Consider the following 27,738-nt stretch of genomic DNA (forward strand, 5'->3'; position numbering starts at 1 on the left):
AGCATAGACTACATGTGCTGTTGTTTATATTACAGAACTTGTCAATGTGGCCACAACCTGCCTTTGGAAACTGAATGGAACTGGTGCCAATTCTTTAGCAACCATTTATATTCAATTAGCATTGGTACATCATGCAGTTCAACAGCACAGGGAAGTTCTGCAACTTTTTTTTTTAACCGATGGAGAGACTTCTAGATTTAGCAGCAGCTTATAATGCTCCAATCTTCTGCACAGAAAACACTCCTTCATGTGTCTTGTACGGTACTTACCTTTTCCCAGAAGTGCCTCTATTTTAATTCTCTCTACAATGGAGATATTAGCTCAAGGAATTCTAAACAGGCACAAGACCAAACATTTACAGTTGATATTTTACTTTTAGAATAACATGGGGAGGAGTACAAAGAAGGAAAGCTCAAAACTATACAACAAAATCAAGCAATTCCTTACCTTTATGATTTCAAATTAGACTTTTTTCATTCATTCAACTGAGGGCTAGGAGCAGTACATTATACACTAGCTTCCCACCTGATTAGACCAAAAATACTTTCGGGATTTTGGTCAATTAAGGGAAAATATATATGAGGATGGGAGTGCTAATATTTGGGATCCCACATTCTTTTGTGAAGATATCACTGGTTATTATGTCAGAATAACTGCACTGATGTAACAGCAACTTCCTGTGACATCATAAAGCAGTTTAACTTCACTGGTTCATACCAATATTTTTTACAAATTCAAACCTTGATTATGTGGTTTGAACTTCACTGGCGCAGTCTCAATCGCACACGTGCATTCAAACCTGCGGGATTCAAACCATTAAGTGGGTATGACCTTAAACCAGAAGAGTCACAAAGTGATTTAGGATGGATTAAAAGATTAAACATTTAACCAGCAAAATGGTTCAATCATAACAATACACAAGTCTTATTTTCTCCCTCCAAGTAAGAAAACTCATTCATAGTGTCCTTTATTTGATCATAGAGTTTACTAACATAATAACAATTGCAATAGATTAAATACTAAAATACTCTGAGCATGAAATGATGCAGGTGATGTTGTTTAGGAATAACCCACCTAATATTTTGGTGAAAGATAGACTTAACAAGCTATTTAGTGTTGCTTACTACATTTTATTACAATACAATATACTACAAACAAATGCAAAATCACATTTATATGAAATTAGTGAACTTGTTCAATCTTTTAAAAGGATGCACGTGATACATTCTTTAATAAATGCAGCAATGAAGCTCTATGGAAATGAGCGACTAAACGTTAAAATCTACAAGAGACAACCCACTTTATGCTGCTCTCGTATGAGATTTCGGTGTCAATTCACAATACATTCAACTAAGCATCTATTTACAGTTACAGCTTATAGAAAATTTGTATTTTCATTCAAAACAGCTTGAAATTCCAGATTTTGCTGAATCACAATCACCGTATCAAATGACAAGGTTTTTTCCCCCCTCTTACAAATACTTTTATCATAAGATCAGGTACAAGGCACAGAGTAAAGACACCATGTCAGCAGGTGGAGTTGAATGAATTTACTGTATTAACACCGCCTGAACACTCAGTGTTCCCAAACATTGCAAAATATTCAAGAATAATGTGAATACAGTAAAAGTGTACACTGAATGTGGATAAATGTTACACATACGCTGATTGCTTTCCTTTTGTCGCAATGAATAGAGTTGGGAACAAACCATAGTATAATCAGAGACAGGCGATGTACACTGAACAAGAATCATTAAAATATTTTTGCCATTACAAAGTATTTGTCTGTGCTCAATTCAGCTGCATATTTTTACCATTTACTTTCTATATCAATGTTGTCTTTCATGAAATTTGATGGAAAACTTGTTAAGAACGTGAAACAAAATGGACACTATCCCTTCTATTGGAGGGAAAGCAACAATTAGTTAGAAACTACTTTAGGGGAGAATATCAATGGTTAGACATCCAGCATCAGAAGCATAACATCTCATTAACTGCAAAGAAAATTTCAAGCAAAATAGCCAAATAAACTGTAATCATTAAGTTACCAATTACATTTTTGTTGAAAATTAGGTCTAAAATGAGAGTAAAATGCCAGGCCATCAAGGTTCACATTGGGAGCAGTGGAAAACCCAGCCAATGGTACACTGAAAGGCTGGAGTTTTAGGATTTAATTTCTCAAAAATTCAATAAAATTATGGGCCTAAATAAAAACTGTAAGAACTTCAGATGCTGTAAATCAGAAACAAAAACAGAAATTGCTGGAAAAGTTCAGCAGGTCTGGCAGCATCCGTGGAGAAAACTCAAGAATTAACATTTTAGGTTGAGTGACCTTTCCTCAGAACCCCTGAGGCAGTCCTGAGCAAGAGACACTTGACCCGAAATGTTAACTGATTTCTCTCTACTCCACAGATACTTCCAGAACCTGCTGAGCTTTTCCAAAACCTATGGGCCGATTTGATTTACTTAAGTTTTCAATTTTCCACCGCCACACTACTATATAAGCTTTTACAATAAATATCACAATGGTAAACAGATAAATAAGATATTACACGAGCTACACATTCAAAGTATACTGCAAATTATCATAAAATGTACATGAAGGTTAAAGTAGTCAGAAGAAATTATACATTTCTTAGGTTAGAATGGGAAACAATCACCTGGATGCACTTCAATGGCCTGGAACATATAGTTTGAAAGATACATGGTTCAGTTTCTCGGAGTTCATTGGGTTAAAAAATGTTGACAGAAACAAATGGAACATTGAAGTCTGACATTTCAGCAGGTTGGAAAGATACAAAGTTCTAAAAGTGGACTTGTACAAGAAAAAGAACTACACACCTGATTAAAAACAGACCTTGCCCAAAGCACAAACTCAGGACTTTGTGCTGCTGTTTTACAAATGCCATTTTATTTAAACCAATCATGCATTAAATATTAGTTACTATGCTGCAAAAATCCAAAACAGCTTCGATTTCGATTAAATGGTTTCATAAATAACTATCTTGATTACTATAACTTTAGCCTTTATAATTGAGTTTATCAGTTAAGCTGCCACCAAGTGTTAATGCTGTTTCCTTAAAAGAAAACTTGAGCTGTCTTGGTTTTCCCTGCGAATAGTAAACAGAAATAAAGTTTAAAGTGTCTGGTCAGTAAATGTATTTCCTGTTACTGTAGAATGTGCTTTGAAAGACATTATAGAACAATAACTATTATAAATTAGAAGTCTGAACATTGCCTGGAATAGATTGGTTCAACAGCCAAAACCAGTGGAAATGCAAGAAGAAACAAATAGGTCGCAAACGAGCACACCATGAAACATGGCAAACTATTACAAGACAGTTTAGTACACCATGGGGACAGGTCTGTAACACAGACAGGAGAGTTTACATGGCACATGCAATTGGTCATTCTGATGTTGGTTTGAATTTTCAAGCAATCTGGTTCTCATCCTCTATGTGAACAGTACTGGAGACAGCAAGAAGAGGCTGAGATGAACTGTTAGTGCTCTGGCTTTTCAAGCTTTCAGTCGAGTCGGAGGTTCCTGCAAAAAAAAAACCCAACTGAAAAATCTCAGATTTGAAATGTGTGTAATCTAACCAAGTGGCTAGGACTGCTTCATATTCAATAATATACATTTGTTATAATATACATTCGTTCCCTTTGGGAAGATAAAGCACTATTTGTCATTTTATCATATATAAGTAACATAACAAAGTGATTGCAATTTACAATTTCATGAAGATAGTGCTTCATTAATAAGGTATTCTTTTAAGTAAGTCAGAAATAGTTATAACTTCAGTCTCAATTTACAAATTATGAAGTGAAAGGCAACTGAGTTACCCAAAATTCCACCATCTAGTTATTGAAATTCAATTTCTCCAAGTTTTTGTCTTCCAACTTGAAATTTGGATCAAAATAATCAATCTTGGTTCCATCATTTAACACATTAAAGTAATCTATCATACTTAGATGAGGTGCATCTTTGAAAAGCACCAAAAAAATTTAACAAAAATTATTTAAAGGCCACGGCAAGGATATTAAGGTTTATTGACTGAACAGAGAATTCTGGTACATTCTCGTAAAAAACACAGCTGTGCGGCTACCTTAGCCTCGTTTATGTATTTTAAGTGGAATATATTGAAAGCAGCTAAGATTTAACAAGCTGCAAATGTTTAAGCGTTTGGGATTGCTGGGCCAGTGAGGTGAATTTGTTTATTTATAAGTAACATCTGGAGATACAATTTTCAGCTACTCCCTTTCTTGAACATGTACGTGCAGACAACTTTTTACCCCACTTGTTAAAGCAAATAGTAGTTACACAGAACTCTCTATGGCTTTACACAAAGTTTACACGCTTAAGGGAAACTGAGGTACCTCAAAGTTGTTCTTATTATGAAAACATTTGTGGTTAAAGCAGCAGCAGAACTCGGCGTATTACCTTTAAGGGCTACCACAGATGGATTAATGTTACTTGGGTATACATTGAATAATGGTGCACATTTTCATTGCTTCATCACAAAGGAACACTGGGCACAGCACTGAAGACAATTGAGTATTTACATCGCACCTATATAGGATTGCTATTTATAGTTCAGCAAGTTAGATTACAAATTTAAGAGAGGATGAGTAGGAAATAATACTATAGTTTGACACAGAAAAAGTGGCAGCAGAATAAAGTAATTGTTTGCATATAAAACAAAGGATTTTAGTGAAAAATCAACAGATGATAGTTAGAATCAAAAATACAGTATTTTTCCATCAACTTCTAGTATTCTTTTAAGTCAGGCAGAAATTGTCATAACTGCAATCATTCTCATTTTGCCAATTATGAAAAGAAAGGCAATTGATAGAAACGGAGTTATCTAAAATTTCATCATCTAGTTATTGAAATTCAATTTCTCCAAGTGTTTATTTGCAGGATTATTCATTAATTTCAATTTGAAATCTGTATCATCCTGGCAAACAAAATTAAATTAATAGCTGTTTGAAAAATAACTTATTAATAAACTATTTTTCATGTTCAATTAGTTCATTCATTGTACAATAGTCTTCACAACTACAATTTCATACTTAAGATTAATATTGACATAGACACAACACCAAACTCTGCTAATAGGACTGGGATTATAGCAAGCTGTGATTGAACATACTGGGAGATGGGTGGACAGCAGCATCAAAAGGATTCTTTGATACAAAATAATTCTTCATTTAAATTTGCCCTGTTTAACAATGTTTTACTTTAACAATAAGTTTAAGCAACAAGTTTGTTAATGCTGTCTGTAGCAGATTCAATTGAATGTAGTTTCCCTGTATGACCTGATTGACACCTTCGCCTACAACCTTTCATCTGTTCTGGCTGGGTAGTTGTGGGCTTGGGGATGCTGACTCTTCCCCCATCTGATTCACCAGTGTCTCTCTTCCCCCTCCCAGACTTGAGCTCTTGTTGAAGATCCAGATTCAATCTGAAACTGCAGCACTATTGTCATGAAAGTCAGATGATTCAGAAGTGCTGAGACTTTCTGTCAATTGACTTTCAAAGCCGCTCCTGCTGCACTGCTCATCTTGCAAGACCTTGCTCACAGCAAATAAGTACAAAGCAAATTAGCTTGACCTGAGGCCATTGCTCCACAGTAGCCTACCAGGGGAGAAACTGCCAGCTGCAGTGAAGAAGCCCCTTTGCAAATTCCCTGGGACAATGCGTGACAAGCAAACTAAAGTGGGTACTGCAGATGCTGGAGATGAGAGTCAAGATTAGAGTGGTGTTGGAAACGAACAGCAGGTCAGACAGCATCTGAGGAGCCCATTTATCTCTCCATCCCAGAGGCTCCCAGCCTTATTCGGGCATTGGCCCGAAATGTCGATTTTCCTGCTCCTCGGATACTGCCTAACCGGCTGTGCATTTCCAGCACTACTCTAATCTTGACACTGTGAGACAAGCATCAATCACTACACCGTACAGCCTCCAGTGTTACCACTAGAGAAATGGTATGTTCATTTGTTCCATTAGAAAAGTAATTTTCTGATTTTGGGATTGTCAGAGACATGCATGACTGACTCTGCATGTAAGTGTGCCAAAGCACTGATAAAAAAAAGAGGACCTTCATGGGAATTTCACAATGGGTTTAAACTTCCGATGATCAATTTTGCTTACTTCCCAAAACACACTGAAGTTGAGCAGGAGATTTTGAACATTTTCATGGTATTTTCTACAGAGTTAGCAGGAAATGTGAGATACAATAAAATCTAGTCCAACATCCAGGTTTCTACACAACAGATCTTCCTAATCCATTTATCCTAATTAGAATCAGGAAGATGTTCTGGAGAGGTAATGCATAATATCTTACAAAATGAAAGACCTCGGTAACATTGTAGGGCAGCTAGTTAGATAACGATACCCAGAATGGGATATGGCAAGCAAACATTGAAAATAAACTAGCAAATAGCATCAAAGGTGGCATTAATGACAAAAAGGCAACATTAGTGTCTCTTGACATAAATGCACATAACATTTGGAACAAAACAACTTAATTAACACCACAAACACATTAATGCATATGATCTTACAAATGTTATAGAGACATGGTTCCAAGCACATTAAAAACTGAGAACTAAAATTCAGAGGACTGTAACTTTTTGAAAGGACAGTCAGGAAGGAAAGAGTGGTGAGGTAGCTTTGACAGTATGGGATGGAATATATATCACAACAAGAAATGATAGTGGATCAAAAGATGGGGAATCCATATGGGTGGAAGTGGAAGATGAACATTGGTGACAGTAGTCTATAGGCCCCAAAACAGTTGCTGCATATTGTAAGATGGAGAATAAATCAGGAGATAATGAGTGCATGTGTAAAAGGAACGACATTAATCTTGAGTGACTTTAATCTTCAGCAAATTGGAATTGTTAGTTTGGCAGATGTAGCATGAGGAAAAATTCAGAATGTGTTCCTGAAAGTTTCCTAGAACAGTATGTTGTGGATCTGAACAACGGATCAGGCCATTTTGCATTTCGTGATGTATAATGAAGCAGATTTAACGAATTATCTCAGAGTAAAATAATCCCCCTACAAAACAGTGACCATAACAAAGTGGAATTCAATGCACAGAGTGAAAGAAAATTGGATCAGAAGCAACTGTGCTGAACTTAAATAGGGTAATTACAAAGGGATGAAGACAGAGCTGACTGGAACGAGGCAGAGGTTTGGCAGAAAAGAGGAACAATTACAAACACTTAAGGAAATAGTTCATGGCTCACATCAAAGATACATCTTAGTGAGAAATGCAATTCCAGGAAGGGGATAAATCGGCTGGCCAATAGGTATAATTTATTTGGATTTCCAAAAGGTAACACACATTAGGTTCCTTAATAAGGTACCAGCCCTTTATTAGGAGTAGTATATTAGCATGAAAAGAGGATTGACTAAGTAATAGAAGATACAGAGTGGGATACATCAAGTTCAGTACCATATGTATCAGTGCACCGGGGCTACAATATTAGACTAGACTATATTAATAACTTGTATGAGGCAAATGAAAGCTTTGTAGCTACACTTCCTTGTATGAGGAAAATGAAAGTGTTATAGCTACATTTGTGGATGATACAAAATAGGTGGGAAGGCAAATGGTAAGAATGACACTAAGAGTCTGCAGAGGGATATAGATAGGTTAAATGAGTGGACAAAAAATTGACAGATGCAATATATTGTGGGAATATGGGAGGTTTTGCAATTTGGCAGGAATATTACAGGAGTTGAATATTATTTAAATGGTGGGGGGAGGGGGGAGACTGCAGAAAGCTGCAGCACCAAGGGATTGGAGGGTCTTCATACATGAATCAAGAACAAAAGCCACCATCCAAGTTCAGCTGGTAGTTGGGAAGGCAAACAGAAAGCTGGCCATTATTTTAAAAGAAATGGAGTATTAAAATATCAGGAAGTCTTTCTCAAACAATACAAAGCACTCGTTAAACCATACCTGGAATAGTATAACAATTTTGGTCCCCTTATCTAAATAAAGATATAAAGACTCTAGAGGCAGCTAGTAATAGCTCACTAGGTAGATCTTTGGATATGGAAGGATTTCCGTATGGAAAGGTGCAGTTTGGACTTGTACTCATTGACGTTTGGAAGAATGAGGGATGACCTTTTGAAACATATACAATACTTTCGGCTTGAGAAGATAGATGCAGAGAGGTTGTTTCGCTTTGTGCGAAAGTCTAGTACCAGAGGGCGTAATCTCAGAGTGAGGAGAACCTGTTTCAGACAAGAGATTAGAAGGAATTTCTTCTCCGAGAACTTCGTCAATCTGTAAAATTCTTTACCACAGCAAGATGTACAGGCTGGGTTGTTAAGAATAAACCAGGCTGATTTTTAATCAGTAAGGAAATCAAGAGATACAGGAAAAAGGCAAGAAAGTTGTGTTGGAGGTTAATAGATCCACACCACCTTATTGATTGGCGGGATGGCCCACTTCAGTTCCTATGTCTTAAGGAATCTCTCAACTACCGCCCCTGTACCAACATGAACCAGTGACACCCCTCAGTTGGACTACCAGACAATAGTCAGTCCTGACGCTGACCTCAACTCCAACATCCTCCACCCCAAACCCCTACCAGGCCAAACCTAATTACTCTCCCAAACGTACAACTACCCTAATCTGAGTATATGCCCCAACTCCAACTATACCGCCTCCCTTGCTTTGGCTAGTCTCCATGACAACCCCTCAACTTCAGCTCCCAACCAAACCTGAACCACAAGCTCTGTCCTGATTCTCAACACCAACCTCACCCACGTGACCAGCCCAACCAGGTCTGACCACACATCCAATTTCACAATTGCCCTGCCCTCCAACATCCTGCTTCCACAAATCATGCATCCCAACTCCCTTGACCCCAATTAACTTCATTCTAGACCCAATACCACGCCTTTTTGACCCACCTCTCTGATCTGATCCCACTACCACAACGACCCTCCCAACCCAAGCCAACTACACAGCCACTAACCACTCCCCACAAGTTCAACTACACCACCCCTCAACCAAAGTCAAGACCCAATTATAACCACAACCCAAACATACGCCTCCAAACTGATTCAAGTACCCATCTGACCTAACTCTCCTCCAAAACCAATAACCAGCCTCCTGTGATGTGACTATCACTTCTGAACTAACATGACTAACACCGCTCCACAACCTGTCTCTCGACTAACACTTCATTCTAATCCAACTATCCATTAATCTGCCAGCCTACCAATTCCTGTGAAAGCTTGGTTCGGAAGGCTCTGGTGGAAATGTACTCTGGCATTGAGCTGGGGACACTAGAGTACAGCAGCAATTCAACAATCATCACTTGGAAAGATCCAAGCTGTGTGAATCATTTGAAAGTAAGTGAAAATGCATAGAGTAACATGTAGAGCAGTCAATAAACAAAAAAGGCTTAATTTTCTTCAGATTATCAAGGCCACCCTCCCCTTTCAGTTCCTAGTTTCACAGAGGAGCCTCCTGTACTGGAATCCATTTGTAGTGGTAGGCAGCTACATAGGATCCAATGCACCTCTTGTGGTGTTGTGTAAGCGCTCAGCGTTAATGTAGCACTCAAGTTTTGTACAGTTACAAAGATGCCTGAAGGCAGTTACAAAGCTCCTTTCTCTGCTGGAGCTGCTTACATTGGAATCAGTGGTCACCTTCTGCAGAGAAGAACCTGTCACCAGCTGATGCTCAATAAAAACTGGAAAGGTGCAGATACACTATCACAGTTACACAGGCACCACTAATACTCCCTTACCAAGCCTGAGTGACCACTCTGCACATATCAGTCTTGGAAATGAAATCAACAGACTATTCGACCATGCTGAGAATCAAGTGAACTCATTTCATTTTTGCTTAATATCTACACAAGTCCATCCTTCTGACAGGAATGTAAGGAGCTACATGGTGATTTTGCCTCTAGATAGCCAAGTAAACTGAAGCAGCCAGCAAGATTTATTACTCCTATATTATAAGCAGCTGATCAGTGCAGAGCTGGGATCAAAACTGGCATTTTCCTGATCACTATGGCTCAGATCAATATGGGATAAGGTTGGCAACATTTGGAACTCAACAAAGCTTGGTAAATCGGTAGAAAGAGTAATTTATTTAAAAAAATCTAACTGTCATTGCGTTTAAAGGAAAACCAATAATTTCTCATTTTGTGGATGCTAACTTTCTCTGCTCCACTTCTAACAGAAAACAAAGTCAAAACGTATTTACTAAAATTACATTTCACAAACTTCAGCAGATATGCATAAATCATATTTTTAAAATTATTGGTGACCCTAATTTTTTTTTTTAAAAAAGAACAATTGCTACAATGAAACTTCAATCTCGAATAGCATAACATTAAGTGTGGGATTTTCAGTACTGCAGTAGAGCACTTCAAAATGTGTACTGTATACAGCATACATAGGACATTCTACATTAAAATTATCAGGTAAAAATCAAAACATCGGAAATGCTAAGACTGCACTGAAGTCAGTAATGTGGATTCTCCATTAGGGTAGACAATGTCCCAAGTTGCATTGAGGCAGGAGCAAGGGGCAGAGAAAGAAAAGTGTGGACAAAGAAAGGAACAACAATTTACTGTGCAAGAGACGGCTACATTAGAGTCACCTATAAAATAAAGTGGATTCTCACAAAAAAACGACAAAAGAGTTCTACAATAGGGTCAAGGCTCCTTAAGGGAACGCGGGTAATATATAGGCAGCTTGGGTAAGAACAGGTTGGTATACACAGAGTGTGAACTTTGGGAGGCTGGCAAGAATGCACTCGGGTAATCAAGCTTCAAATTGACAAAAGCCAGATAACATGATCCTGCAGCAGGTCATTCGAGTGATGTCATAGATGGGGACATAAATGGTCTTCATAGTGGAACATCTGTGGGTTTGAAACTGTGCTCTGGCAGCTGTTTTGCAAAAAGGCCTCAGGAGGAAATAACGTGTGTGAGGAAAAGGAAATTAGTCAGCCAACTGCATGTCTTCAAGAATTCTGGAAAGTAGGACCAAAATGATTGATAGCTTTTTTAGTCTCTGGCAATGGTCCGAGCTGGGAAGGGATCCATTTGAAGCTGGAGAATGGAGCAGCAAAATCATGGAAAGGTTTTAGCACAATGTTGCATTGGTGACAGGGGAACAATATTGGATGAGAGTGGGAGTCGTGGATAGGTAAGTGAAACTGGGCGACCAGCGACATTTTGAACAACTGGAGTTTATGGTGGATGACAATGAAAGGGAAACTGAATGATGAGAAGGGGGGAATCAAAGTGCGCGAGAGGAGGCCAATCTTGTGGAAAAATTGAGTTTAGACAGGACAGAAGGAAGTTTAGGAGAAACTGGTCAGTGATGAGATTTCACGGCTGGAATGGGTAAGAGAAGAGGGAAGGTTATGGCACCACTGCCTTGAAAGAACCAAGTATGACAGCTTCAATCTTTTTTTTAAAACCATTTTTATGCATACAAGTGAAAACACAACAGCTACTTGCACGCAAATTCGTATAAAACAGAAAACAGTAAAGAATGTTAACATACCAGAATTACTCTTCTATACCAATTGAGCAGGAATCAGGACCCAGAGCTGCCCAAATCAGCAAAATTATGGATAGAAAGGTAAGGATATATTAGATAGGTTATGGAGGTAAGTCACCAAAGAACACACAAAATGGAATGCAAAGAGTCCTATTAATGACATGCAAAACTAACTTGTTAAAAAATTGTGGAATGTGTCTGGTTAAGCCGTTTAATATTTCTAGGTAATTATGGATGACAAACCTTCAGAGGATTTGGCTTCATTAAAAATTCAAACAGTTCTTAATATTTTTTATTTATTTATTACGCAAATACAGGCCAATTCAAATTACACAAATAATCTGCTGATCACAACCCTGTCTTCAAATATCATGAAATCTGAATGAAATGTATTACCAGTAATTTTCTATTGGTATTATCTAGCAAACTTAATTTTAATAGGTGGTGTTCAGATGTGCTATGTTTTGTACTGTATCCTAAATTTGCGAAAACAATAAAAACCATCCAGTAAAATGGGTAGCTATGCTTAACACACTATCCTCACTGCAATGACCGCCGTGTTTAAACAAGAATCAATTGGCAATAGAGTTAGGCGGAATGAATTATTCAAATTGTTACAGTACAAGTGATTTTCTAAGACCAGAGTTTCTTGAGGAGGAAAGATTTTGTAAATTTTGTCAATAAATTCTTTAATAGCTATTAATTTCATCAATTAGAGTTTAAACTTAAGCCTGTGTGACCAAGATAAAAGATATCAATATTCACTTATAGGGCTCACTACAGAATGATTTTTAATTTTTAAAAACTAACAACACAATACAGTGGATGTACAATAAATATCTAGATTTTCAAAAGACCTTCAATAAGGTGCCATACAAACTAACAAATGAGAACAGAATATGAGTCAGAGGACAAGTGTCAAAATGGATAGTGGATTGAATGTAAGACAGCAATTCTAAAGGATTGTTATTTAGAAAGGCAGAGAAAGGGAAGTGCTACCAGAGCCACTGCTGTTCACAGCTTACATTAACACTTCAGACTTTGGAATCAAAAATACCATTTTTAAGTTTGTGGATAACACTAATTTTTTTTGCATTGAGGGGAGAGAACATGGATGATGTCAATTCCAAGAAGCACTGCAACTAAATAAACCTGCAGAATGGGGGTCATAAATGACAAAAGTACTTCAACTCACATCTAAGGTTTCACATTTAACAAGACAATTAAGGACACCACACGTACTATGAAAATAAGCGTTCTAAAGATGATAGAGAAATAAGGGGACCTGGGTGAACGAAATCTAAACTCAGATTAATACATCTACAAATTAAAGCAAAGCATGCACTGGAGGGAAAGGTGGGTAAGTTACACTAATCAGTATCAAAATCAAAATCAGTATCAGTATCAAAAGTATGGTTAGGCCATACTTGGGAGTAGTGTGGACAGTTCTGATCACCCAATCTTAAGAATAAGAGGAACTGCAGGGGATGCAAAAAAATTCACAAAGGTGACACCAAAAATGAGAGATTGCACCTATCAGGGAAAACGTGAACAGGTCAGATCTTCTTTATTTTGAAGGAAAGACCTAAAAGGTGGTCTAGTAAATGACCTTGTGAAACATTTTGGTAAAAGTATGGGGGAAGAACAAAACTCGAGGCCAGCAGAACACAATAGTCAAGAAATACAATACGGAATTCAAAACAAGGTTCTTTACCAGAGAGTGGTGGTATGCCATATTAAGTAACTGAAAGGAAACAATACTTTAAAGGAAGTTAGCTATGAGGGAAAGTGGTACATAATTTTACACTGATAAAGTTGGATGAGAAAGGATTCCAAGTAATCAGTGTGGAGTATAAATGCAAACATAGACTGGCTGGTTTAATTGTTCTTTCCTGTATATTCTGTAAAACAAGGATCGTGATGAGATTTTCAATTTACTTTCAATTAACTGCTCAACAGCTTTCCATTCAAGTGGAACAAAATGTATAGGGCCTTCCTCAGATTAAATAGAAAGAAATATTAACTCAAAGAACCTCAGATAAGCAGTGAGAAATATAGGAACTAGAAAGCAATAAAAACTGCATATTAGGAAGAAATTAGTGCTTCGTGATTGGACATGTGAGAAAAAATGGGCCAAATCGGAATCAAAAGCATTCTCACATCACAGATCAAATAAAGATTAAAAAAAAGTAAAGATGTTGTAGAAAATTGAAGGTATATCTGAAAAGTGGAGAAAATAGCAGGTAAAAATGGCTAGACAATGGGGTGAAGGAAGCAAAAAGATTTTTAGGTAAATTAGCACTAAGAGGATAGTGAGGACACTGCATTAAGGCCTAAGAGAAGAAAATTGATGAAGTGGCAGAGACAATAATCAGGTGCAATGCCATAATTTTCATAAATGAAGTGGATAGGGGCTGTAGAACCACTTGAATGAATCTTTCTCACATGGTTATTACACAGATAAATTTTATTAAAGAAGTGACTCAAAGATAGGTCTTCAGGATCTGATGATACAGAAGACATCAATTAGGTGGCTTACAATTAAACATTTGCATGTAGGTTTGAATATTCCATTACGCAGGGTTATGAAAGCAATAGAAAAATGTGCAATTATGACATCAAGCGTAAGGAATTAGAATTGCGATTGTACTGAGAAGTTGCAGGTATAAAGAAAATTTAAAATATTGTTTCTATTGGTCAGTTTGATACTTATATAGGAACACAAATTAAAACGATCACAATATTAATTGAAAGGGTAGAAATTTTCTCAGGATACTTAAAATGTGGAATTTCTCCCACAAACCAACGATATGGCAAAGCCCTTAAAAGCTTTTTAAAGTCATCTGGATTCATGTTCAGGAGAGAGAAACTTAAAAGGTGTGGAATTGAAGGGTTTCAGCACTGAAACAGAACAATTGTGCCAATGCCAACTCTCAAAAAGTTAATTCACTTGGGTTCCATTTAGGTAACCTTTACTAAAAGTGTTCTACATTTTTCTTTGTCAAATATTTACCCACTCCACTTTGAAAAGCTTTATTGGATGCTGTTTCCAGCATTGTTTCTGGTAGGATATTTCATGTCCAACAACTGCGTAATTACAATTTTCTGAATCTGTGTTTAAACCAATAAACAATAAAATGGGAACTAAACAATCAAAGATTTATGACAACGCATAAACCATCCAACACCCAGCATGGCAGCATTTGTGGAAGCCAGAAAGATTGCATTTTAGATAGCAAAGAACATTCTATAATAGTCTTTTAAACTGAAATTATTTAAGCATGCAAGCAAACATTTAACCTTTATAGTTGTTGGGTGTTATTAAAGCATATTTTAATAAGCAGGATTATGACTACAGCAGGTTAATAGTTTTGAAATATTTCATACCAACGACTTTTGATTTCTGATCACTGGTAGGTTAGGAAGTTGAGGCCACACTTTCTCGATAATTACTCAACTATTTATATCTTCTGGATCGGACTGATGTTTTTCAAGTCTATAGTGCAACTGGTCCCAGTTATCATGCACCTCCCCATACCTCAAATCAGCCAATGGTTAGTAGACAATTCAAACCTGGGAGGAGAAGTACCATAGTCAAGCCCACAATACTAACTCTATGTGGCTTTCTGGGGAGTGGTCAGGAGTCAGAGAACTGGCTGATGTTCCTCCCTTTAACCCAAGGACACTATGACCAACCGCAGTGATCTTGGCATGGTTCAGGAATCAATAATGGGACTATTTAACTGCATGGTTCACTGGATGACTTTCAATTTGAGGTCAGGAGATTGTGGGAGTAGGAAGCGAGGGAGAGAAAGAAGGTTAAAAAGAGAAATGGGAGGGATAGAGAGAGAGAGAAGGATACGGCTAGCATTTTCATGGGAGCTTTTCCATCATCTCTCATGAACAAAATGCAACAATTGTTTTATGTAAGATATGTATTAAAATATTGCTACTTACCAAATAAATGACCAAAAGGTGCTCACTCAAGCTGTGAATATATTTCATGTTTGATAAAGAGACATGTGTGTAGACTATTCATTCAATCCCAGCACATTAATCAATATATTAAATTGCAAAGACATACGAACGAAATTTATAGAAAGCAAAATTAAGGGCAAGTACCTGGCAGGGTCATCTCAAGAGGAGTTTCCCCATCTTCCTCAATGTGTCTTTCATGCTCATTGTTGCTATCTTGTACTATTTCCTCAGAGTATGTTCTATCGACTGGAAGAAAATAAACTGTTAGGGAACACCCTAAAACAGTACTTCCCAAGCTTGTTTCATTGTGACTCCATTATGAAGGAAAGTTGTGAAGCCCCTCAGGGAAGGCATTCCAAGACTCCCTTGGTCTTATTTAATTACCTAAGAGTTAATTAGCAACGAAAAGGGGCAATCTGCGATTTTCTTTTTAATGTTCAGTGCAACAATAGCATGAAGCACACTGTCTGAAAAAGAAGCTGGAGTAATAAAAAAGTTTGAAAAAGAACTGCAAAATTGGTTAAATGGAAAAGTTTGCAAATACTTTTGACTTGTACGCTAAGCGATATCTTATTAAAACGAACTGTCTAAATACATGCTGTACTGTCATTATATCATTTTATGATTAAATATCTCACCTTGATCTTGTGCTTCAATTTCTGGGGTTTCTGCAATTGTACTACTCTGAAAAACAGAAACCCATGTTGGTTGTGTAGAGTCAGTCAACACTTCAGCAGAATTCACTGAATTCATTCCCAAAACTTTCCAATCTCATGACAACACTGGTAAAGAAGCAAATTACAGAATCTTGGCAATCTCCTGTAGGAAATATATTTTTACTTTAAACATAAGCTTCAAATCACAAGACATTATAGAAGTTACTCTGGCAGTTATGTAGTTAACTTTGTGTTGCAATGTATGCCAGAGATCTTGTTACAGGGCTCCAGTAACAGATAATGGTAGTGCATTGTGACAGGCTAGTTAAATCACTGGAAGATGAACTAATGCTATAGATGATGGTGTTGTAACGATGGAGGGAACCAGTGTGGCAGATGATGATTAGTTTAGAAAGACAAAGCAAGCCAACATGATTGGCTATGTTAATGCTATCCAATAAGCGAGGGAAGAGATAAACTGGAGGAGAACAAAGAGTTTGGAGGGAGTCAGGGAAGACATTTTGCTGGCTCCCACAGCTTTGATTTTGCAAGTTTAAAGTTTAATTTTGTGAAGGATTTTCTGCATCTCCTGGTAATTATTTATAGAACATCGAGTAATTCTTCAGTGCATAAGGAGGCCATTAAGCCTGTTCCACCATTAATGAGACCATGGATGATCTGATAACCCTCAACTCTAATTTTCCCCTTAACTCTCGATTCCCCAACTGATTAGAATTCTACATTTCAGACTGGAGTATACTTAATGACTACTCCTCAATAGCACTTTGCAGTAAAGACTCCCACAGATTCAAAACACTGAGAAGAAATTCTCCTTCTATGCCATAAACGTGAGACTCGGAAGTTATTTCCTTTTGTTATGGACTCACCCATAAGGGGAAATGTGCTTTCCATATTTATCCTGACAAGTTTTCCAACCATCTTATATACTTGAACTAGGTTGCCTATTTTTCTTCTATCTTTCAGCAAGTACAGGCACAATCCACTCAACATCTCCTCATAAGACAATCCTCCCAGCCAGGTATCAGTCTAGTGACTGCCTCCAATTTCAATACATATTTCCCTAGATAAGGAGCCAAAGCCTGTTCTCAGTATTCCAGCTGTGGCCTGACAAGTGCCCCATATAGTCAGCTCATGTTTATACTCCATGCCCTTTGAAAGAGAGGCTCCCTGATTATTCACTGAACTTAAATGCTTGGTTTTTGTGATTCATGCATGAGGACTCTCAAATCCTGCAGTTCTTTAGCTTTCTAAAGTCTTGCTCTATATAAATAATATTCAGCTTCACTATTTTTCCTGCCAAAGTGCATAATCTCATATTTCTCCACACTTAGTTAACCTGTCTACATCTTTCTACTGAATCTGAGTCATCCTCACTACATTCCATCCCACCTGTGTGTGGGTCACCCACAAACCTGGCCACATCACACTCACATTCCTCAAAGTCAATAATGTATATTGTAAATAATTGTGGCTCTATCACTGGTCCCAGTCAGAATAGATTTCCATATCCCCCATTCTCTCTATTCTGTCTTCTTGCATTCATTTTACTTGATTAAGTTTAACGTATTATTTTCAGACTTTCCACTACCATAAAATCTGGAGTTTCACTCACTTGTCCCACTAAATTACTTTGGTTTAGAAATCCAGAAACCTGTCATGACCAAGCTACATATTACACCCAGCCTTTTTAAAAGCCCAAAGTTTAACAAATTAACTGATCTTCTCTTTCAGTGTAGGTTCACTTTCATGCTTTTTGCACTTTTTATACTTAAAAAGTATGAGCAAACAAATCAGGTTCAAATCCAGCACAGATACAATAGTCCTTTCTCTTTGCAAACAAAAACTGCAGCCTCAAATCAGCTGTCTTGAGACATGATTGCAACCTATAGCTCAGTTTTGTCACACAGACACCTTCATTAATACTTGCAAACTTGGTCTTGAAACCCTAATTTTTTTTTTAATCATACAGGAATGACCAAGTTACATATTACACCCAGCCTTTTTAAAAGCCCAAAGTTTAACAAATTAAGTGATCTTCTCTTTCAGTGTAGGTTCACTTTCATGCTTTTTGCACTTTTTATACTTAAAAAGTATGAGCAAACAAATCAGGTTCAAATCCAGCACAGATACAATAGTCCTTTCTCTTTGCAAACAAAAACTGCAGCCTCAAATCAGCTGTCTTGAGACATGATTGCAACCTATAGCTCAGTTTTGTCATACAGACACCTTCATTAATACTTGCAAACTTGGTCTTGAAACCCTATTTTTTTTTAAATCATACAGGAATTATATTAAGAAATTTCCTTGAATAAATAACTTCTCTAAGCCATTTTGTATTAAAAAAAAGTCTTTCACGATAGTTTTGATAATTCTAACTTACTTCTTGTGAGCTAATTTCATTGGGCTGTTGTGGTCCGTTCTTTTGTAACAGAACATCAGAATCTTCTGAAAGCTTTTCCTCATCCTCTTCTTGTATTGGAGAAGATGGAGAGCGCAGACTGCTGAAGTTTAAATTAATACAATTTTATAATTAGACTCCTTCATTATCAAATATAACCAAGATTGAAATTAGACATAGGAACATAAAACTTAGGAGCAGGCTCCTAAGAATACCACAACCATATCTATCAGGTCAATGTCATCAGTGCAGTGCCATTTTGCACAAAAGTTTCTGGTCATGTTCATGTAATGTAGATAACGTAGATTACTGCTTGGTCTTTCTTCCCTTATATGCAAATTGGAACAGACAAAAAACATAACACTGAAGCATCTTGATGATGGTTTGAAATAAAAACAAAGATGCTGGAGAAATTCAGAAATGGTCGAGACAAAAACAAAGTTGATGTTTTGAATTTCAGTGAGCCTGTTAGAATGGATCCAGGTTTGCAATTTAACAGAGGTAGTTTATTACCATTTAGATTCCGTAATCTAGATATCGAGCCAGGCATCCGGATGTAATCCTACTCTGCGAGGATTAATACTGTATTCATTCTTTCCCTGAATCACCAAAGTTTCCCTCCTTCCCAGTATTCTCTTCTTCCTGGTCCTATTTTATTTATTGTGCTGACTGACAGCATCATAACCAAACTGGATGCAATCCAGTCAATGATTGCAGTTGCCACTGCCAGTGGTGCAGCTATGAATTCAAAATATTGGGCAAGATTTTTAATTTAAAAACTCAACAATAATTTTAAGCAGTTTTAAAGCCAATTCTCACACTGAAAAAATGACTGACAATTTTATTTGAAATAATTTTAGCAAACCACAAAGATATTTATGTCACTGATAGCCTCTTTATTGAATGCTCCTAAATGAACATTGAATCAAACTTAAAACAAGCATCACAAAACTAAAATAAATGTGCTTAAGTCACACAAATCAGTAAAATTTATTCAAACTGTTAGATTTAGAATTTGGTAAATGGTAAACAAGACTGAACTCATGAGAGCATTAATAGACACTTACCTTTCTGAAGATTTGCTCAGTTTGGGCTTTTGGGGACAATTATCTATCATCTTGTCCTTTGCTGACAGCTGCCTGACTGATGTACACAAGCCATCCCCAATTCCAGAATAGCTGATTTCTTCATAAAGGGGAGCAGAAGGGATAGACGGAGAAATTGAACGAAGTCCATTTAAAGCTTCCAGTAAGGAAACTGGCTCAAATCCAGGAGGAATATGTTCCAATGTCTAAAGATTGAAAGGAAATGGGTTAACAAAGAATTTTTGAAAGTCTTCAAAGACTTTGGAAATAAAAAGTTAGGAAGTGGAGGCAAACAAAAACGTGGAGTGAAGCAATATATTATCTAATTTTCTTTACTGTATTTACGTGCCAAGCAACAAGTTCAAATGTTTTATCTACTGAAACTGAAAAAAGATTGGTCTAAAATTTACTTTAACCTTTTATTCTTATACATTCAAGGAGCAACGTAGATACCCAATACAAGTAATTTTACTGATGAAGCATCAAAGCTGGTACCCATCGGTTAAATCAATAGAAGATTTGCTGAAGTGTTTTATTTGATTTTACAATGCACAAAGATGATTCAGATTACATTAACTAGCGGCTTCTCAGCATGCAAGGCCTAATTTTACTAGTGGAGGAAAATGATAATTTTGGAAACTTATGAAATAAGGATATAAAATTGATTTCTTAAGAAACCAAAGGGAAATTCAGAAAGTGAGAGGTAGCTAAAGACTCTTCCAGCAGTAGGTACCTTAAATTGATATACAGTGGATCAAAAACATTCAGATCTGAAAATTAGGAATTAATTTTAAAATAAAAATATTACTAACTATAGTCAAACTATAATCTTCTTGGAAAAAAGTCCAATTATAATTAACTGAAATAGTACAGACTGATCTTGCTTGGTATTAGTTTATGTATTAAAATAATGGTGTGTTATTATAATGACGTTACTCCAATGTCACATAGATATTTTGTGGGATCTGGGAACATAGATTTTAGGTGGAATTTAGTTCACTGTATTTTATCATTTGGGTTATTAAAACTTCTGGATATATTTGAAACGAAAAACACATCGAAAGCAACACTAACTGATCACTAACATTTAACTCAGGTGGTGGCTTGTTACTATAATTTGAACAGTAACAGTAATATGCTCCCAAGGTGCAACGCAAGGAAAGCGAAAGTTGAGTTTATTAATTATTTTTGCTTGTTTGATTGCACAAGTTGCAGTATACTAAGGCAATGACATTTGGCAAGAAAGGATCACAAGAGTAAAATATTAACATATGAGCACTAAAAGGCTAAAATCTGTAAAAATGAGATTTCAAAATGTTCATCAAGAACAGGCATGCAAAGGTTTTGAAAGAATGTTTTTCATTGTAATGTAGCAATGATGATGATGAGTAAGTAAACAACCTGACAGACTTACTGAGTGATCATCGTGGTCCATAGTCTGTGCTAAGACAGGACTAAATGAAACTGGTGACAAGGCCCCAGGCTTTTTCCTCACAGCTCGGATCTGCAATAATGCTCGAAATGCTAGGAAGGAAAAAGCTTTCCATGAGTATCCCGTTCCCAATCAAGGAGAACTGCTCAACAACAAATTTAACAGATAAGGAAATTGCCTACTGTTCAGTCAGATATTAGATTAGATTCCCTACTGTGCGGAAACGGGCCCTTCTGCCCAACAAGTCCACACCAACCCTCCGAAGAGTAACCCACCCAGACCCATTTCCCTCTGACTAATGCACCAAGCACTATGGGCAATTCACCTGACCTGCACATCTTTGGCCAGTGGGAGGAAACCGGAGTACCCAGAGGAAATCCACACAGACACGGGGAGAATGTGTAAACTCCACACAGACAGTCACCCAAGCCTGAGAATCGAACCTGTGAGGCAGCAGTACTAACCACTGAGCCACCCAGCCGTCCATGAGATATGCTCAATGTGTTCATCTGATTGTCTTTTGTACATTTAAAGCAGATAAATGTTATATGCAAATAGTTTTTAAGACTAGACATACAAAGAATAGAAAGTAACTGATGTTAAATGCACTGTGAGACAAAGTACTGAAGCACAACGGATAAGAAGGTCACAAACACAAAATGCTGGAGAAACTCTGAGTCTGACAGCATTAGTGGAGAGAAACAGAGTTAACATTTCAAGAATGGCATGACTCTTCATCAAAACTGAAATGTTAACACCGTTTTCCTCTCTCTACAGATGCTGCCAGACACAGAGTTTTGTCAGCATTCTCGGTTTCAGATTTCCAGCATCTGCATCATTTTGCCTTTACCCGATTAGAAAAATTGCAGGTTCCGCCTCTGCCAGGGAAGCCACGAAAAGGGACTTCAGTAACCACTAACACAGAAGTTCAAGGAGAGATGAGATTTTTTTATATCTGCTTGCAATCCAGGAACCCCGATTGACAAACGAGAGTGTGGGGATGCTGGATACAGATAATGCTGTGCTAGGCAATGATGCAGTATCAACCCCTTCTCGAGAGTCAAATAACTGTTGAATGTTTAGTGCCTTGATTCCTGGTGAGAAACTGCCCATTTTGTCAAGCTAGTAGTTGCTATTTAGTTAACGAAGCACCAGTTAGTACTATAGGACCAGCTAAACATCTGGTTCTGGTGCTGAAATGCTGTTTGCCATCTTAAACATTCTACAGCATATTTATACAGAACTTTTAATGTAATTAATTATCCCAAATCTGTATGCAGAAACCTCAAAACAAAAATTTGACACTGAGCTACACAAGGCAACATTAGGGTAAATGATCAACTTCTTTGATTAATGATGTAGTCTCTAAGAAATGTCTTAATGAGGAAAGTGAAGCGGAGAGGTTTAAGTGCAGGGAAGGTATTTCAGAACTGGAGCCGAGGTACGGCCAGTAAATGTGGTGCACTGAAAATTGTACTGCTCAAGATGCAGGAATTAGACACACATACATCTCAGAAAATGGTGCAGCTAAAGAACATCGCAGAGATAGGAAGGGGCAAGGCCAAAGAATTTGAAAATACCAAATGAGAATTTTAAGATCAATACTTTACCAGGACATAACACAGGTGAGCGAGTTCAGGACTGATTGGTGAATGTGACTTGTCACAAGCAACAACACGGACAAACTTTCGGATAGCCTCAACATTATAGAAGAAACTATCTCGGGTAATGACCGAGAGATCATTAGAATAGATAAGCCCAGAGATAACAAAAACATGAAAGGGGTTTTCCAATAGCAGATGAGCTAAGGCAGGGGTGGAACTGGGAAATATTAAGGAGGTGGAAATCATTGATAAGTTGGACTAGAAGTTAGTTTTCACATGCTAACAATGATACTAACACTGAATTTTCAGATGAACATGTGAAACTACTGCATGCAGATCAGAAATGGGAGGAACTGAAAATACATGAGGGTGTATGGTGATGATGGTGGCACCAAGATATAACAGCATGAGAATAGAGTGAAAAGTCATAACTTAGTACAAAAAACATACAAATAAGCATTAATCGGCAACGTGTTTGCTTAATCATTGCTAGCATTTTGCAATACTTACGCAATCTGCAGATCGGACAGTTATTTGCCTGATACCGGAGTGTGTCTGCACAGGTACTGCACAAGCACAGATGTCTGCAGGGTAAGATTAAGGTATCACGTAGGTCAGACAAGCACACAACACACTCGTTGCTGTTGTCACTGTTCTCATCATCGGAAGGCTGTAAAGAAAGGGATTTTACAAATAAAACAAAGTAAGTAATTGTTTTCACGCTGCTTGTCACTGCATATGTTTTCACAGAAGAACCATTTTCTGGCCCTTACCTTTGGAGGGTTACATTCTGATGGCAGAGACCAGGAGCTGGACCCATTACTCATGGCAATGACCCCATCCAATGGCTGGGTGGGTAGTGACAACTTTGGTGTGCCCATTGCCCCATCGCAATCAAAATCAATCAGCCATTGCCTAGTCAGTTCCAGGATTCCTTGATGTTGCAGGGGAACCTCGCCTCCTCAGAGAGCTACATGCAAATCACTCCAAAACCAACAGAAGCTCAAGTAGCTTGCTGGAGGGAGAGTGCACAGATGTCAGAAGGAGAAGGTGACTGGGGGTTTGTAGGAGGGTAACGGCGATCAAAACTGAGAGAGAAAACGGCAGTTGTTGATCGGTGTAAAGGGCAGCCCCTGACACAGCCGGGACACTCATTGTGTCACACAAGGTGAACCTTGCCGAAAAGGCTGCAGGTATGCTCAACTGTTTACTTGGTGGATTGACGAAAAGACACGCTCCCTGCCCATTGATGATAGAATATCAGGAGTTGATTTAAAATAAATAAAATACCAGGAATGATTGGGTGAGGCCCTTCTTTAGATACTTATAGGTCTCAACTGCCCTTTGGGCAGGAAGCCTATTTCTCAACCACTCCTACCCAAGATTAAATGTGAAGTGGGAGGAATGTTGCAAGTTGGGAAGCCAACAGAATTTCAACCCCAAGCCTACCACTAGTTTATATGTTTCAGTTGCTCATTTGGGGTTGTGTGTTAGAATGAAGCTCTACCTCGCATCTTTTGGTTTTACAATCAGCACTGTGTGCTCTGTCAGGACATAGATAGGAGAAACAAGTGTTGAAAATAATCAGTTAATTTGACCTTAGATCCTATTTACTAATCAACACTAACATACATCAGGGTTTTTAAAAGAGGTCATTCTACTGGCCCCATCATGGGCAGCACAGTGGTTAGCACTGCTGCCAGAGACTTGGGTTCATTTCTCACCTCAGGTGACTGACTGTGTGGAGTTTGCACATTCTTCCCGTGTCTGTGTGGGTTTCCTCTGGGTGCTCCGGTTTCCTCCCACAGTCCAAAGATGTGCAGGTTAGGTGAGTTGGCCATGCTAAATTGCCCACAGTGTTAGGTGCATCAGTCAGGGGTAAATGTAAAGGATTGGGTCTGGGGGGTTGCTCTTTGGAGGGTCGGTGTGGACTTGTTGCGCCAAAGGGCCTGTTTCCACACTGTAATCTAATCTAATGTAGAATGCAGTTTAGGTTATTGATAACAGAATTTCGAATTTGAAATGCTAGAGAAAATGCCACAAAATAAAATTTAGTTCAGTAATATTTTAATATGAAAAACTCAAGCGAGACTGACTCCAGTAAAGTTTGCACAACAGTTACAGGTTTTGAAGTCAACTTGAAGACATTATAAAATAGGTACCTTTGTTTCTTGGTTATTCTTATTTTCAATGCCATATATTTCTTGGAGCAGATAGCTGACTCGGTCGACCTACAGGAGGCACAAACAGAAAGCCAACTGATGGGATGATATTAGGGACACACTGATTTGCTGGAATGAAATATCTAGTGACCTGGTAATAGATTTCTGACAGAGTCTCCAAATTGTAAAATGTTGTAGGGCCATAGATTAATTCTGACACTGCAGGTGGCCTTTTTCCATGCCAGTTCACTGTACAGCAATCAGTGCCAATCCCCCTTCTATTTCCACAGCCCCTTATGTTTATTTTCCTCAAGAGCCCATCCAATTTTCCTTTTGAAATCATTGATCATCTCCACTTCAACCAACCTTGCAGGCAGCAAATTCCAGGTGATTGCTAATCACTACCTAAAACAGTTGCTCCACACATTTACTGCACTCCCCTGCAACTCTGTCCAAAAGTCTTCAATCTCCCTCTCCCTAAAGCCAACAAAATTAAGGCACCGTCTGGCTATCTTCCAATGATTAATTCAACTCAGCTTCTGTCAACATATCATTAGAAATGTTAAGCAGATCCTACTGTAAATGACATGTATTACAAGACCATTGATTACATTAACTTCTTCACTTTCTATCCCACTTATCAAAGAAATGAATTCCTTTCTTCCAGTTTCACCATCTGATGAAATTGCCATCAGGACCAAAGCTTTGCCAACTTTAACTGCAAGAAAGATCTCCCATGTGGGGTAAATTTCTCACAGGCACTGTTCTTCATCTTTCACATTGCCACCACAGCCCATGAAAAAAAACTATCCTTGTTCTTATCTTCAATGCCACTAACTTATGCATTCCAAAGTTATCTTATACCGTTTACGACAGAACCCCACTATTAAATACACCTTTATCTTTTCCCCTCCATCTTTCAAATGGCTGTTCATTTGACACTTATTTTTCCTCTTTCACATAATGTAAACATTGTTGCCTAGGCTAGCTTTTGAAGTCCTTGAGGAGGTGATGGTGATTTGTCTCCTCGAAGTGCTGGGTATAAAAGAGTTCCAGCATTTTGACCCAACACCCAACCCAACTTGGATGGGAGCCTGTAAGGACTGGTGTTGTTGTTCCCATGCATCTTCTGTCCTCGCCCTTCCAGGTGATAGAGGTCATGGGTTTGAAAAGACACTGCCAAAGGAACTTTGGCGAGTTGCTGCTGGTAGGTGGGACAAATTGTTCCCGATAGATGGAGGAAGTAAATGCTGAAAAGGCTCAATAGGGTGGCAACCAAAGTAGATAGCTTTGTTCTGGATTGCACCAAGCTGCTTGCATGGTGTCGGAACTGTATTCAACCAGACAAAGGCAGAGAATTCCATCATGTTGTGCTTTGTTAACGGAGGACAATCTTGGGGAGATATTCCCAAGTTGCAAAGGTCCTAGCCTCTGACCTGTCCTTGTGGACACAGTTCTTATCTGGCTGCTCAACTCAGTTCTGGTAATTCCAGGGGTATTAATAGTGAATACTATCTCCCCACACAACACCTTCACTTGCAAGCAAGAGTATGCAGCTTCAGTCCATAAAAACCTCCAAACATATTTGGAGCTACTACAACAACATGTATTCACAGGAGTAGCTTTAATGACCTGCCTTCCATCTCAAGGTCAGTAGTAGAGATATTCACTGATAATTACATAATGTTGTTATGAAGTTGAAGGCGTCTACCATATCTTTAAGAGCGAGTGAATTCTGTTCTGCATTGAGCTTTCAAGAGCAGTCTCGGAGTGTACTGGAAAATTGAAACTATGTAACATTTGGCTGTGAAACAGATACCAGAGTTGGTTGCTGTTTTGACAACAATTTGTGGACGGCATGGTGGCTCAGTAGTTAGCACTGTTGCTTCACAGCACCAGGGACCTGGGGTCAATTCCTGCTTCGGGCAACTGTCTGCGTGGAGTTTGCACATTCTCCCAGTGTCTGCGTGGGTTTCCTCTGGGTGCTCTGGTTTCCTCCCACAGTCCAAAGATGTGCAGGTTAGGTGAACTGGCCATGCTAAATTGCCCTAGTGTTAGGTGCATTAGTCAGGGGTAAATGTAGGGGAATGGGTCTGGGTGGGTTGCTCTTTGGAGGGTCGGTGTAGACTTGTTGGGCTGAAGGGCCTGTTTCCACACTATAGGGAATCTAATCTAATCTAATTCAAATTTAACCAGCATATGCCTCAGGATACTAAAATTCAATCAATTTTGAATTTACTGTTCGCCAACATCAAACCAATAAGATGATCCAACATTGGGGGGTATAAAAAGGGCAGTCATTTTGAAAATCAGACAGAGCGACTGCCATAAAGAGAGAGACCCAAGACACTGAAACATTCTCTATCAAACGTACCTTTTCATATGAAACATCTTGACAGGAAAAAGAAAGACGATGACCCAGGAAGATCACCAGCCAGAAGAAATAAACTGAAGATGATAGTCGCCATATGGTTTTGAAATTAAGTCGATGTAGTTTTAGTAAGTGTTTTATTGGAACAGCATGTTGTGGTAGAGTTGGAGGCAGGTAATTAGCAGTTAAAGAAAAAGGGGGGCTTAGAGTTGTTAAGGATCATTGTTTTATGTTTACTTTTTGAGTTAAAGAATAAATTAATATTATTTTCTTTAAATATTGGGATTTAGGAGTTCTCTGTCACTCATATTTGAAAAGATTATGAGGCCAGGCGAGCTTGTGTGTGTGTTCAATTTAACTAACAGATGTGTTCACCACTGTGTCGTAATAATGTTCAACACTCCTCATGATTTTTGATTCCTCAGATAAAAACCACAGTCCATGGTCAAATGCAGCAAGACAAAGACAATATCA

At 38.1% G+C, this 27,738-nt stretch overlaps 1 protein-coding gene across 3 annotated transcripts in view; it reads right to left on the reverse strand.

Annotated features, from left to right (window-relative positions):
- Positions 1-1,109: 1,109 nt before the first annotated feature.
- The window catches only part of LOC132825532 (E3 ubiquitin-protein ligase MGRN1-like), a 158,810-nt gene continuing 132,181 nt past the window's right edge, over positions 1,110-27,738 (reverse strand). The window contains exons 9-17 of one of the 3 annotated variants that reach the window (XM_060840900.1): positions 24,894-24,962; positions 23,242-23,401; positions 21,110-21,219; positions 19,678-19,901; positions 18,593-18,713; positions 16,174-16,219; positions 15,680-15,781; positions 11,561-11,606; positions 3,456-3,544 (exon numbers count right to left, since the gene is read on the reverse strand). In XM_060840900.1, coding sequence (XP_060696883.1) covers positions 11,566-11,606; positions 15,680-15,781; positions 16,174-16,219; positions 18,593-18,713; positions 19,678-19,901; positions 21,110-21,219; positions 23,242-23,401; positions 24,894-24,962 — 873 coding nt within the window. In that variant the 3' untranslated portion in view covers positions 3,456-3,544; positions 11,561-11,565. Of the gene's footprint in view, positions 3,545-11,560; positions 11,607-15,679; positions 15,782-16,173; positions 16,220-18,592; positions 18,714-19,677; positions 19,902-21,109; positions 21,220-23,241; positions 23,402-24,893; positions 24,963-27,738 lie in introns of all 3 variants that reach the window. The other 2 variants (XM_060840899.1, XM_060840897.1) reach the window with 2 other exon arrangements.

Source organism: Hemiscyllium ocellatum, chromosome 20 (genome assembly GCF_020745735.1).
Source record: "Hemiscyllium ocellatum isolate sHemOce1 chromosome 20, sHemOce1.pat.X.cur, whole genome shotgun sequence".
Taxonomy (NCBI): Eukaryota; Metazoa; Chordata; class Chondrichthyes; order Orectolobiformes; family Hemiscylliidae; genus Hemiscyllium; species Hemiscyllium ocellatum.